Source organism: Exophiala aquamarina (genome assembly GCF_000709125.1).
Source record: "Exophiala aquamarina CBS 119918 chromosome Unknown aczIA-supercont1.1, whole genome shotgun sequence".
In the NCBI taxonomy this organism is placed as follows: domain Eukaryota; kingdom Fungi; phylum Ascomycota; class Eurotiomycetes; order Chaetothyriales; family Herpotrichiellaceae; genus Exophiala; species Exophiala aquamarina.
Window position 1 is genome coordinate 122145 of NW_013550587.1, and position 14096 is coordinate 136240.

Here is a 14096-nt window from a genome sequence, read left to right on the forward strand (position 1 = left end):
TGGTTTGGTTGTACGGTTCCGCTAGGTTTCTAGAGATAGGTATTGATCATGGTTTGCTGTAACGGTTTCCTGGCCTCAAGCTCCCGGGATTATGTCGATCATGGAGCATAGGGTTCGATCTGTGCACGTCCCCAACAAGATGGCTCGTGCTTTCAGCCCCATTATTAGGGACAAAAGAACATTGATGATACACGGACTACTTTGCTGGCTGCAATACGATTTCGGCAGATGTTAGTTATCCGGATGTGTTTATCCATTTAGCAAAGATCTGCATAAGTTGCGAAATATTTGGCTCCTGGCCAATCTCCACGCTTGCCGTTCAATACTGTAGTCTCTTCAATGTTGTCCACAGCTCGTAAATGGTGTGCTGACTTCTACAGCCACTCATCATGGAGCTCTGCGTATATTTGCGCCTTCGCGTCTTCTTTTCCTTGCGATGCAGATACCAATAACGGCGTGATCACGCGCGTTATTCATAGGTTCGCGACTGTGGATGGGTGTTCAGCTAGTGCTAAATATCAATATCCCAGAGCTTAGACCAAGTTACTTCGCCTCAGCGCCTCCCTTTGTGTTGTGAATATTCAGTCTGAGCTTTTCAATGCATCAATATCCGTCTAAATGCGTCTTCAGAGATGGTTGTTCCATGGTTCGTTCAACAGCTTTCAGCTCGATAGAGCTCTGAAAAAGTCGAAAATAATCTCATAAACAAGAGCTAAATCTGCCTAGAAACGACAGAATGAGCATAGAGAAGTCAAAATTTCTGTCATTGAGCACCGTCACAGTATAAGAAGGGACTTCTTGCTCCGTTGTCTGATCTGAAGGCAAGTAGCCGCTAATTCGGTCAAGGTACTGTTTTCATAACATCATCATCATCATCATCATCTTCTTCTTCAATCTCCTTCATCAAGACTCTTAAAATTGTGGTTTCTCCAACCCACTCCAGGAACTCAACCACAATGATTAGCATAACAGAAGACTCAGAGTTTATGACTAATCTATTGCCGGCGAACCCCGTCCCAGCTGGAAATCGATTCGTGGCGATCAAAGACGCTCAGTCTAATCCGGCCGTCGTGGCTATCGGTCAAGATCAAGAACTTAACTTGATCATCCAAAAGAATGGCGTTCCAGTCCTCGTAGATTATGGAAAACTCTGTGGGTTACAGGGAAATGTTCTGGCTTTCGACGTATATCAAGATATATATCTGAATTTGTGGTTCGTGATTGCTACGGATGCCGGCAATAACCAAAGTAATCTTTATCTGCTGGTAAACATCCCAGCCAGCAGCATTCTGGAACCATCTCAGGATTCCATCATCGAAAGCGGCCTCGTATTCAACACAATCCATGGCATCTACATGGCACGTATACCTACTTCTACTGCTTGGATCCTTGGCGACTAACACCTTTACAGAGCAACTTCGTCCAAACTGTAGGTCCATATCAGCTGCCTCAAATTTTCGTGGCATTCCAACCATTGGGCAAAATTACATCCGAAGACCAACTAGGCTATCTCAACATGACTGCAAATTCACAAGGGCAGCTCACGATTCTAATGAATAACAAATGGAAACTCGCAACAGATCCATTGAAGATCATCGACGTGACTTTTGGGTCAGCTGTGGTTGGTAAAGGTGCATTTGTACTATATGAGAGCACCGAAGGCTTAAACATCCAATTTCGAGTTTTTGAAGGGCATGACTTCAGTGTTGAAGTGGCTGTTCCATCAGGTGATGCATTCCTAAGCACGCCATTATTCCCGACATATGTTGACAGTGACAGGTGCTACTTGCTTGAACTCTTATATCGACCTGGGTACTGGTTATACCGTTTTACTGGTCGGTGGAGACCAGATCACGATGTATACTTCACACCAGTATGTTATCCCAGATAATAAAGGAACAATTATTACGACAAAAGACACAGATCTGGGTATTAAAGACCTCCACCTATCCCGAACCGAAACTGAACTAACCATGTGGTATACGACATCGAGTGATGCCGTTCATTACTATGCGGCAAACCTGGACGATCTGAATGACGGGCTTTTGGTACCCTTGTTGCCATCAGGATCTGGTGGACAGATATCTGGATTATTGTCTGCCGCATCCACCCACAGCGAAGTCCTTGTCAACACTCTTCTCAGTGTTAATCATTCAGGGTTCATAACGATGTTACAGCAAGCCACGGACAGTGGCATGTGGGAAAAGATCCCATTCTATGCTCCATCAAAGACCAATAATATGGAGGTCCCTAGCTTTACCATTAGAGTGATGGCGACTTCGGATGGTAGCAACAACGTAAACGAAAAAACTCCAAATTGCCAGCTTCACCTCGTCAGTTCTAGTCTCATTCAAGTTACGTCAAATGGTGCAAGCACAAGTATATCACCGGATGGTGTCTGGATGTCATGCGACTCTAACAGTGTCCTTACACTCATCGTCGCAACTGCAGATTTGGCCTGTGTCACAATCCAGGTTGATCAGTTCAAGTCTGAGACAGGATTCATTGAAACAATACCTTCGTTTATCATTAATCCTACGGAGAAATTGTTACCAAACTTGCTTCCCATTACAAGCGGTGCGGATCTTCTTAATGCGAAGACCCAAACTGGAGAACCCTTGCTCAAACCAGGGTCAGTAAGCCCAGAGGATGCTGATAGCGCGGCAACGATAATCTCTGAGTTGACAAGAACAAACCCACTGGTGCAGGCTCCATCACCGGGACGTTTCCAAAGGCAAAGGAGGCGGGTGAAATTCTCAGAGGAAACCAAAGCTCAACGTCCCATCCATATAGCTGGTGTCCTACCAGAAGACCCGGAGGCCCGAGCTAGAATGTTTGCATTAGGAGACTGGAGCTCTTTCTGGGATTTCTTCTACGACCTCTATGAAGAAGCTGAAGAGGTCCTTGGCTGGTCTCTTCAAAAATTAGGTAAGAATAAGTGTAAAAAACTGCATATTGGATTCTGACGTTATATAGACGACGTCTATCATCTTGTACTTCATTGGTTGGATCAAGAATTTCGCTTTGTTCTTGATAGTTTTCAAGCCGTCGGAAAGGCAATCAGCTGGGTATTCAAAAAGATCACAGTTGCCGTTGACAAGCTTATCGACTATGTTGGCTTCCTGTTCTCGTGGGATGACATCCTACAAACATCCGACACGATCAGCACATACATCAATGCAGGCTTGTCCTACGGCAACACCCAAATTGGAGAGCTGAAATCCCAAATTGACACATACCTCCAAACATTGAGAGTCTCCGCAACCAGGGGAAAGCTTAAGCCATCGAACGTATTGACTGCGAGTAATGAGCAGGATCCTCAGTCGACAGACCCGACAAAAGCCGCCCAGAACGGAGTGGCTTATAATTTTGCTGCGTATCATATGCAACATAGCGGGTATGCCACTGATAGTACTATCATCCCCAAGATCCCTTCCAACAGTTCCCAAGACAGTGGTCAAGAACTCAAAGCAATCTGGGACAGCATCTCCAAAGAAGTTGATGTGGTGAAATATCTTGTTGAAGACATTTCCCAGGACATTAAGGACATTTTCACGCCTGGGACGGACACAAATGAGATATTCGCCAGGCTGAAGGATGAGCTTGTGAACGCGGCAATCGACACCATACAGAATGTCGCTGATGCTTTACTCGAGGCTGTCAGCCTGTGCATTTCAGAGTTCCAGGACTTGGGAAATGCGGAAATTCAAGTCCCAATTTTCAGCGCGTTATGGGACTTGATATCTGACGGACGGAAATTTACGGTCTTCAACTGCCTCTCATTGATCCTTGCTATTCCAAGTGCCATCCTCTTTAAGCTTGCCGCAGGCAAAGCTCCACCAGCTCTTGAGGGGCGCCTTACCGAAAAAACATTTGGGATGTACGTTACTGGCGACCCTAAACTTGATCCCACACTCGCCAGCGATATCAAAGCAGTGACCGAATGTGTCGCCGTCACCTCTGGCGGACTTGCTGTCATTGTGATGGCATTGACTTTTGTTACAGATCATCTGAGCGTATCCACCGTCAAGAGTAATAAGCTGCTTGCGAACAACCAGGGTTTCCAACCAAATGGCCATCCGGAGCTGCCAACTGCAGCTGGAAATGCGATGGACGCAGCCACAATATTCTTGGATACATTTACCTTGATCACCTCCTGGCCTCTAAAGTACAAATATGACCAGAACCTTTACTGGACAGTGAGTCACTCTTATCAAGGAGCACAACTTCAAAGCTGACAAAGATTTCAGGTATGGGGACTTGAGCTGAGCAATGCTATATTTCTCGCCTGCAGTCGTATCGTCGGCTGGAAATTCGGCTTCCCACGGGTCGAGACCAAGCGATCCGTCGGTATCTGGGAGGTCGTCACTAGCTTCCCAATATACATCGTTGATATTATTATTGACGTCCACGAGTTTGACCTACCCGATGGCGATCCTGACAAGGATGATGCGCTGACAACCAGACATGTCATAGAGGAGACTGCTACCCTTATTAAAAACTGGGCTTTTGGTGTTGCAGCCTTGAACGATGAGATTAATGAGCCAGTGACGGCAGTAGCGCTTGCAGTGATGGGCATTGCAACCGTACTTAGCTCATCATTCAAGTTTGTCGATTTTGTGTTTTGGTATGAGGATAGGCCAAAGGAGCCAGGGCCGGTACGCCCTCCTGGCCATGGTTTACCTCCACCCTCGAAAAAGCAATGTGTCTTCCAGGACAACTGAGAATAAAACGGCCAGTAAGAGCCCGAATTTGAGATTGGGGTTGAACTGTTAAGGCGTCTATGGTCATGATGGAGTACTACTAATTCTCTTTTCTTGATATGTCTCGTAGTGCTTTGTCTGCGGTATCGTCGTCAACAATATTGATCTATGCTACGAATTTCGCATATTTTATCTCATGCGATTGCCTCCACTTGCCTGAAAATTCCTCGAAGTCCTTCTAATAGGTCCAAGGAATAATTCGGACTCACCATGTCATCAATCTGGACGAACAAGCTCTCTGCTCAGTGCACGAGTTCGAAGAAAGCCAAGGTGGTTCGCTCATTTTCTCGCCCGATCTTCTCAATATCCAATTTCGATGCTATTTCGAGCGATCATATAAAGTCAATCAACTCCCCTGTATCAAGCCGTATCATTATTACAGGCACCATGGCTGAAAACAAATCCTTGCTATCGTATATGCTGGATATAGGCTAAATATCACCGGAACTCCGAGGATCAATATTTCAGGAACGAACAGCATTGTTTATGTTCACCTCGAAAGGGGAATCTGTCGAGACACTGTTGGCAAAACTGACAGACCGCAGATCTGGCACGACCCAGTCCGCCCCAGCGTCCAGCAAATCCTGTGTTCGATGCGTAGTTGCCAGACCAAGAACTTTGCAGCCCGCGGCTTTTCCAGCCTTCACACCAGCAGGTGCGTCCTCGAGCACTAGAACGGAACTAGCTAATGCCTCAAGCCTGAGTTTGCGTAGACCCTGTTAATATGGTTCCGGATCTGGCTTGCCGTTGGTCTCATCCTCGGCAGTGATCATGTACTCTGGTTCCAGGAGCTTCAGCACTTTCAGCCAGCCCTCCACCAGTGGTCGCGTCCCCGACGTAACAATGGCCCACTTCAAGTCAAGCAATTCCAGAGTTGAAAAAAGTTGTCTGGCGCCAAGGATCTCTTCTGCGTCGTTCCCAAAGAGAGTTGGTATCTCTCCTTCCATCTGACGGACGAAGTCCCAGTTTGCATTGGCTGGATCAATAGTCTGAAAGACATCGATGGATCGACGGCCATGTGATGTCGCGAGTATAACTTTGGGATCAATACCGTACGTTTGACCAATTCTACGGAATAGTTTAGTCATAGGTAGAAATAATACGAGGTATGAGGCTTACCTTTCCCAATGCTTAACAATCGCATTGGTGGAGTCTATCAGAGTGCCGTCCATATCCGAAAGGATGCCCGAGACGGTGATCTTGCATGTTTGCCTCCTAAAACGGACTTCGCTAAGGAGAGGAGTCTCAGACCTGGATATTGGTGTGTTGAAACCTGACAGAGCCATGTTGTGCGAATTCTCGGCATCGACCTACAAGCTTGGATTCATTGTACGCCAAAGGCTGTTATTGTAAAATTAAAAGTCGCGCGGGTTTTTGTTGAAGCAATCGCCGCCAAAATTATCAAAGTTTCTCCGTGATCTTTTCCGACAAGGGGGTTGAATGGATCATTAATTCTCGCATCGTCTTGAGCCTGCCAACCAAATCGTGTGGAAAACCAAATATGGCGAACTCGCGGTGATACCCGATACGGAAACTCCGCTCCTCTTGACTCGACCTATGGTTCCAGTACCTAGATACTTATACAACGCACCAAAGACATTTTGAGTCATTCCCTGGGTTTCGCACATATGTCAGCCTCAGATGCTAGGTTCTGACATGTTGTATGCAAGGCGCTGGTCGTCCCTGGGATTTCCTCCAGAATCCTGAGCGCCCTGCGGTAGAGTCGTGAGGCTTCAACTTGGCATCCATGAAGGGACTCTATCCATGCGGTGCAGAGAATGATGGCTAATTCGATCTGCCGACCTCGTTTCCCATGAATACCACAACAACCTGCTAGCGTGATGCGATGATGTGCCTCGTCCAGTGCATCCATTGAGGCATAGATCACCGCCAGATTGTGATGCGCTACCCGAGTCGTCCAATGACTAGGCCCGTAAATGTAATGACAATTTTCCACCACACCTTGAGCAAGATCCTTTGCAGTCTTGTGCTTCGTCAGTCGATATAAGACGGCTACAAGGTTTGGCATGCTGAGTATTGTATCCGGGTCATACCCGCCGAGCTCGCGAAGACGATAGATCGCAGATTGTCATTGATATTGTTCCGCTTCATTGTATCGACGTTGAAACTGGAGACACAATGCTAAGTTATAGAAAACGCGAGCAGTCTGGATTCTCGAGGTATTTTACTCTTTCTGTAGAGTGTGAAGGCCTCCGCGGAGGAATGCTTCGATTATTTTGTATCTCGCCATGTCGTGGAGTGTGAGTCGAGCTGACATCACGTTTGTGACTTTCATGCATCGCCTGTCTAGACTTTGATTAAGCTTCATTGTCGTTTCATCCTGTTCAGACAGATCCGAGATAGGCCCCTCGCTGCACTGTAACATCGTCTGGCTAAACCATTGGTGTTGAGAATGTGACTTGCCACGACTTCGTCCTGACACGCCTCGTGGCGCACCGGTTCGGGAAACCTTATTTCCCTCATTTTCATCAACTGATCAATCTGCTAGTTTTCGGTACAGTGTCGGTCAATTGCAGAAAACCAAAGTGAAGAACACGGTAGTGAAGATGATTTCTGGTCACTCGTAAAGTTTTAAAATCAACTGCAGTATGCTGTGGTCCGTTGAATACGCGTATACGATACGGTAGACTCGATTCTGGTCAACTTCAAACCCTTTTAATCGTAGTCTGAATCGTTCTTCCAATAAGGATCATTCCTTCTCCTGTGATATTCCTCTTGCCACTGCTCGTCCTCCTCGTCTCGAAACTTCTGATACATATATCGGTCGTAGTCTTCCTCATTGTCAAACTCCTCGATTTTGTGGATGGTTTGACGGACTTGGTCAAATACTCTAAGCAGATGGGCAAAACATTCAAATTGGCCATTAGCAGTCGTCCGTACTTCCCTACCTACACTATTTCTCGTCGACTTCAGCGACAAGTGGAACTCTTTTCCATTGACGGAGCAAAGGAGCACGAGAATTCTACCCAAGATGTCAAAACTTTTATCAGCCAGGAGCTCAGAGAATTGCGTATCGTCCTAGCACTGTCAGAAGAAGAGGTCCAGATGGTAGATTTCAAGTTGAAGGCTTGCCAGCAACATAATTTCCTCTGCGCATATTTTCTAACGCAACGGCTTTCCAAGAATCCTCCCTCAACTGTCCAAGCTATGTTGGACACACTGGATTATCTCCCACTAGGTCTCGAAGACCACTATAAGCGGACGCTAACTTATTGCACGGATTATAAGAAGGCCAAGGCTACATTCTCCGTCCTTTTTGCGGCGCGGAGGCCTTTGAGTGTGGATGATATCGCTATCATTCTTATGCTGCAGCCAGGTTTTCAGGGCCTTACAACTTCTGACCGTACGAGGGATATCATTAGAGACACATGCGGAATGCTAGTGCATGTAGTCGGCGGAAAGGTGTACTTGATCCATAACACATTGAAAATGTTCCTCCTCAATCCGAAGCCAACGGTCAATGAATCGAAAAGAAGACGAAAAGCCAATCCCTGGAAGCACATGATCAATGTCGATGAAGGTGAAGCGAGGCTGCCATTGGCATGCACGAGGATTCTCGGCGTTAAAGCAGCTCTTTGGGGTGAGCAGTCAGGATTCAGGGAGTACGCTCGTCACTATTGGGGTGTACATCTCTCCCAGACTCTTCGGTCTGCCCATTGTCGCCGTCCTATTTCTTATATTGAGACGATGATTGGCTATGGACTTAACTTGCAGATGCTTGATAATGATGACAAGAGTCTCCTGCACCGAGCTGTCGATATATATGTTTCTGACGTCAATCGCGAAATTGTGCGCGGGATTCTCAACCAAGGGAAATTGGTACAAACCGCAGCAGACCGCGATAACATGACTTGTCTGCATTATGCAACATTACGAAGCGATAGAGGGCTAGTCGAAATGCTCTTGGAGGCTGGATTTGATATTAATGTGGCGGTCAGGCGTAGAAATCCTGGCGCAGTACACGAGAGTCATGACAGAAAAGGCATGGGACATGGAGGACTCACAGCTTTGCATGCAGCTGCATACTTTGGAAGACCTGATATGGTAGAACTACTGCTCAATGCTGGTGCGGATGCTCAAGCTCAAGATATCAATGGTAACATGGCTTTGCATCTGGTGCTTAGCAGGTCACTTGGGTACAAGAGCAGGGAAGATTTGTGGCCTGACCACATGTATATGCTCGAAGAGATACCTGAATATATGTAGGACATTGATGATGAAGAACAAAAGGAAGAAGCAGAGGCCAGGTTTATGAATTGCGTGTGAAAATCACGACACTAGATTTTAGAAAGCCTCTGTACAGGTGCAAGAATGTCTCTTCATCAACAAGATGTTTACGGCAGAACGGCTCTACACCGTGTCCCGTATAACAACAAGGAATCGGCAAGAAGAACAACACTGTATCTGTTGGAGCAAGGTCTTGAGCGATCGCTACAAGATAACGAAGGTAGAACACCTATCCATTTCGCTGCCCTCGCTGGTGATATTCAATCCCTTGAGGTTCTGCTGAATGATCCAAACGATCTCCTTGTTCAAGACAAAATAGGTTGGAATGCTTTACATTATGCAGCCCAGAGCGGCTGCGAGCGTTCAGTGGAATTTATTATTGAAAGCTCAACCTCCTTGAAGATAGAAACATCCTTGAAGATAGAAACATCCTTGAAGATAGAAACATCCTTGAAGATAGAAACATCCTTGAAGATAGAAACATCCTTGGATTATCAAGGGATGAATGCGCTACACCACGCACTTCGGGGTATCCCAAACGATGCAATCATTGACAAATTGGTTTTACTTGGGGTTAATTCCCAGCACAAGGATCTGAAAGGAAGAGACTCTCTTGCTTATTACATCGAGGACAAGTGGGGAAAGCCACAACCAGAAATCGTAAAGAGGCTGATCGAGAGCGGTGCAGACCTGGACTATGTGGACAAGAAGGGAAGGAACTTAGCCCACTTGGCTGTGGATACTTTATGGGAACTTGATCTTGATACCTTGTTGCGACTTCAAGAGGCAGGTGTGGATATCCTCGCCATTGACGCACAAGGTAGAAGTATTCTCCATCAAGCAGCCATTTCAGGATCCGTGAGCATCAAATTGTTGCACCATCTCGATGGACGCCTGCATCTTAACCTTGATCTACGCGACATCTCAGGTACTAGTGCTCTTCAGTATCCCACCGCAATGGCTCAGAAAAAGTACCAACGGTACATGTGGAGGAAAGATCGCTGGAAAGTGGCAGAAATCGTTTTTGGAAACTGTCATTTGCCGGTTCAAGGTCAATGCAAATGCAATTGCAAATCTTAGCAGAGAACGTCTTGAGCCTGCCGCGCAACTCAAGGATGGGCTTCTGTCGATTCGTGGCTGACCTAAGTGTCATCAAATCCGCTTCGCAGATAGCCTGCTGGTCGAGTCACTGAAGGGACCTAATTAGAGTAACCACGCGTCAACCCTAAACACTATCAACTATCTCGGAAACCTGTATGCTGACCAAAGCAAGCTCGTCAAGGTGGAACAGGTGTAGCAGCGGGCCTCAACAGGTGTTCCGAGGGTCATTAGGGTCGGAACTTCCTTCCACAGTGACAGCCATGAACAAGCAGAAGCAGCTAGCTCATCGGGCCAACAAAGATGATGTTTGAGATAGTCATTCACGTTTCAAAACCTTCACTTAGGAGAGATCCGCACAAACATGTGGAGTACACAGTTGTTCAGTTGATCTTTGTGCTGCATATGATATTGATTTCTGACTGGCAACGGAGACTGTGACCAAAATTTTGTTACAGCAATCGACATCCCGGCATGGTGAAACACCCTGCGTAGTGAAATATGCTCATGGTACTTCGATTGCCACCACGACTGGCACACCACCATTTATGTGATCAACCGTCTAAGGCTCTTTCTATATTTGAAATCCATTATTCTACAGTTTTTGCCACTCTTGTTCATAAATACCAAGATTTGATATTTCGAGATCACAGATTTTGAGAACTCTCGACAAATCAGTCGAAATGGCTTGGAACCCCTACTTGCCTCAATACTTGCCGTCCACCACGATTTACGACTCATTGACGTCCATAGATTGCCGGATGAAGAATTCACATTTGGTCCAGGGTGCGATCGCAGGGACTGGGTGGCGAGGTACTTGACTAAGTGGAATTTTCTGAACTCCATGGTTTCATTTTTACACAGGATACTTCCTTGAACTTTAGACGAGCTTACTAGCGAGTGGCTTAGTGACTTCATTCCAACCCTGCTCCCACATCGCTTGGATTTCGCACCTTGACAACCCATTCGCGTTCTCAGTTTAATCCACGGTGAAGATAACAGCGGTACACGCGTAATAATTGAGCCAGATTCAATCTCAAATTGGCTGCTATTGAAACGAGCTATGGGAAGTTTAGCCTGTCCACCTGCGAACATCCGGTTCCAAGGGTAGATCGCAACCTTCACGTTTCCAACGCATTGTCATATAACGTCAAGCTGGTTGCCGTTACCAACTCTATCTCGGAATGACCGAGTGGTGGCACATCCCCTTTTCGAGAGCCCGTAGAGGGTGCGGGTTCCTCTTGCCATCTGCCGGCGCCGTATCCCGCGTCAATGATGCGTGGGGATTCTGACCGAATTCCAACGACCTCGGCGTGACTCTGCTAAACAAGGGATGCACCGAGCATCTTCCCCTGACTGGTCCTCTTCTCATCTCCTTCGGTGAGTGGAAGACTGCTTGCTCTGCGACCTGGTCACTGGCCTGTTACGGGAGTGTGTGGCCCCTTTGGAGCTTCGCTTTCCGCGACGTTCGACGGCCTGCAGGACCTGAGAGCGTATGGCGGTAAGCGAATTCTCCTCCTCCACAACCCCGAACTGAGGACGGAAGGGGTTGGAGTCATGATCAAACGACTCCACTCGAATCGGTGGTCCGTTTGCGTAGGTCACCTCTCCCAGGTCTGGCGTGAGAGGGTCAAACTCTGTCGGGCTGTCACTGTTCGAGCCAGGAGAACAGTCGGAAGGAGAGGAAAGGGGGTCCAGTCCCATTGAAGAGTCGAAGTCCAGCAACTCCGGGTCGGAAAATCGTGGGTCGATCAGCAGCGCTAGGTCCGGACCGCTCGTGGATTTGGACGAGTCGAAAGGAGGAGCGGCCCCAATCAAGTGTTGGTCAACCGTGAAAGGTGGATTGTTGTAGCATACTCCGGGTGAAACAGCGGGATCGATCTTCTCAGAGTTGAACGTCACGGTATACCCGTCGATAGAGTTGGATCGATATTTCACCTCTGAGGGATCGCGAAGGCGGTCAGGCTCGCCAAAGGCGATGAAGCCGTCGTCGATTTTCGAACGTGGCCAGCCGGGATGGTAAAGCCGCTTACTCGGACAGGCCTTAGTTCGCTCACAACAATGGATATCTTGGGCGTGGTATTGGAGATCTGCGACGGCGTCGAAGGAGAGGCCACATCGCGGGTCTGGACACGGTGTCGCCTTTCTCTCGTCCGACGTCTGAGCGAGCTCGTCTTTCTTCTCGAGCTCGCCAAAATGCTCGTCTAGGTGCTGCTTCCAGCTCGACTTTTTGGGGCATTGACGAAACCGCTTGGTAGGCGAGAGATGCCGATTGAATAGGCAGAAAAGACAGTGACCGGCGGCGGCCAGGGTCCGACGGAAGGTAAGGGGATCGCATTAGACTGGGAGTGACTCGAGATCGTCCAGGTGGCTCTGGCAATGCACATGCCAACTCGCCTTGCCGATGACCCACTTATCGCATTAGAAGCACAGCTCGGCAAAGCCGTGTTTGGCTTTGAGATCGGCTTTGTAGCATCGATGGATGTGGTCCCATCTACCGTCGACATGGAGGCTGTTAAAAATGAATATCGTCACCGGGGGAACTTTCGTGGAGCGGACACGGAAGGAACCTCGCGAGGTTCCACGGGGCGACCAACCTTTCTATCTTTATTACGTACGTTGGTACGGGGTAATGGCCGTGCTCTAGCCGTAGGCTTAGGCGCTAAGCGACCTTAGGGTTCTCTTCACATAGTGTAATTATATCCTGAAGAACCGCCTGACCCTAAGGGCTCCGGAGAGGAACGTCGAGGAAAAGCGAGGAGGCGAGACGATTACGCGTCGGATCTAGCCTCCGAACGCGATTAAAGAAGCTAGGTAACGAGGCGACGGGCGAGGCCTCCGTTTCTATATACGTAGTGACCTTCCGCGATTACACCTCCTACTACCTACTTAGCTCTTCCGATACTATTCGGCGTTTCTACTAGTATAACTCCTCCCTACGGCCTTGGTCTCGCTGAGACTCGCGTTTAGCTAGCGGCTATCGAATCTTTTCTCCTAGGGATTCGATCTCCTTATTAAGGGCGATAAAGTCGGGGCGCTCCTCTAGATTAACCTACTTTAGCCGGTAGCGACTATAATATTATTAGGAATACCCTAGGCGGCTTCCTAGTAAGTATATAACTAATAGGTCCGAGAATACCTCGTACTTCGTACGAGATTCTAGTCTTTTTGAGCAACCCTTAAGGGCTTACGAACCTATTGCCTAACAAATATCTATAGGTAGTATTAGAGCGATAAGCCTTAGAAGCCCTTAAGATAGACGGTGGGCCGTTTACTCCCCTAGAAGCTATCCTACCTATCGATAGTACTAATTTACGGTATCTACGAGCCGAAGAAGGTATCGGAATTTTCGTGGCCTATAAACTTTATCCTCTTAGTGATTATATAGCCGTTATCTTTAGCGATATTAACGCCTTTACTATAAACCTTTCGTTTAGTAAAACCTACTATTAGCCTTAACTAGTACCTCCCTTCTAAAATTATAGACCCGAATATTTTCTTTATATCTCGCTCGATAGCCTAGACTAACGAGTCTACTACTAAACGATACTACGCCTTAGATCTTTCTAGTAGGGCCATTAGAGGACATAATCTAGAAAAAAGGCGTCGGATGTAATGTAGCTCTTTCCGGATTCGAAGATAGTATAGAGACTTATCTACGGGGGGCGGGATCGCCTCGATCTCCTCGAAGGTGTAGTAGTATTAGGAATACCCTAAGAGGTTTCCTAGCAAGCATATAACTAATAGGTCCGAGAATACCTCGTACTTCGTGCGAGATTCTAGTCTTTTTGAGCGATCCTTAAGGGCTTACGGACCTATTGCCTGACAAGTAGTCTTGAAAGACACTATCGGCTAGGGTAATTACTAGTAGAGGTAGGACCGAGTTCGCGAATAGCGGCTATATATCCTTATATATTCTATACTACGGTCTAGCAGTCTTTAATATTAGTAGGAAACCTATTTATAGTATCGTTCGTAGAGAAAGAG

The 14096-nt window shown here is 47.2% G+C and overlaps 5 protein-coding genes across 5 annotated transcripts; 3 read left to right on the forward strand and 2 right to left on the reverse strand.

Moving 5' to 3' along the window:
• Nucleotides 1-1516: 1516 nt before the first annotated feature.
• Nucleotides 1517-4724, forward strand: A1O9_00050 (uncharacterized protein; the record flags this gene model as incomplete). Its single annotated transcript, XM_013409214.1, has 6 exons — nucleotides 1517-1727; nucleotides 1780-2778; nucleotides 2812-2928; nucleotides 2977-3980; nucleotides 4041-4199; nucleotides 4251-4724. 6 exons carry the CDS (start codon nucleotides 1517-1519, stop codon nucleotides 4722-4724), a joined length of 2964 nt encoding a protein of 987 aa, XP_013264668.1.
• Nucleotides 4725-5482: 758 nt separating this feature from the next.
• On the reverse strand, nucleotides 5483-6049 carry A1O9_00051 (glycerol 3-phosphatase 1; the record flags this gene model as incomplete). The annotated part of the gene is made up of 2 exons (XM_013409215.1): nucleotides 5483-5831; nucleotides 5883-6049. The coding sequence occupies 2 exons, from the start codon at nucleotides 6047-6049 to the stop codon at nucleotides 5483-5485; spliced, it is 516 nt and encodes a 171-aa protein (XP_013264669.1).
• Nucleotides 6050-7622: 1573 nt separating this feature from the next.
• Nucleotides 7623-8990, forward strand: A1O9_00052 (uncharacterized protein; the record flags this gene model as incomplete). Its single annotated transcript, XM_013409216.1, has 1 exon — nucleotides 7623-8990. The coding sequence occupies one exon, from the start codon at nucleotides 7623-7625 to the stop codon at nucleotides 8988-8990; it is 1368 nt and encodes a 455-aa protein (XP_013264670.1).
• A 105-nt stretch (nucleotides 8991-9095) lies between these two features.
• A1O9_00053 (uncharacterized protein) lies at nucleotides 9096-10091 on the forward strand (the record flags this gene model as incomplete). Its single annotated transcript, XM_013409217.1, has 1 exon — nucleotides 9096-10091. One exon carries the CDS (start codon nucleotides 9096-9098, stop codon nucleotides 10089-10091), a length of 996 nt encoding a protein of 331 aa, XP_013264671.1.
• Nucleotides 10092-11477: 1386 nt separating this feature from the next.
• A1O9_00054 (uncharacterized protein) lies at nucleotides 11478-12616 on the reverse strand (the record flags this gene model as incomplete). The annotated part of the gene is made up of 2 exons (XM_013409218.1): nucleotides 11478-12335; nucleotides 12401-12616. The coding sequence occupies 2 exons, from the start codon at nucleotides 12614-12616 to the stop codon at nucleotides 11478-11480; spliced, it is 1074 nt and encodes a 357-aa protein (XP_013264672.1).
• Between the last annotated feature and the right edge of the window lie 1480 nt (nucleotides 12617-14096).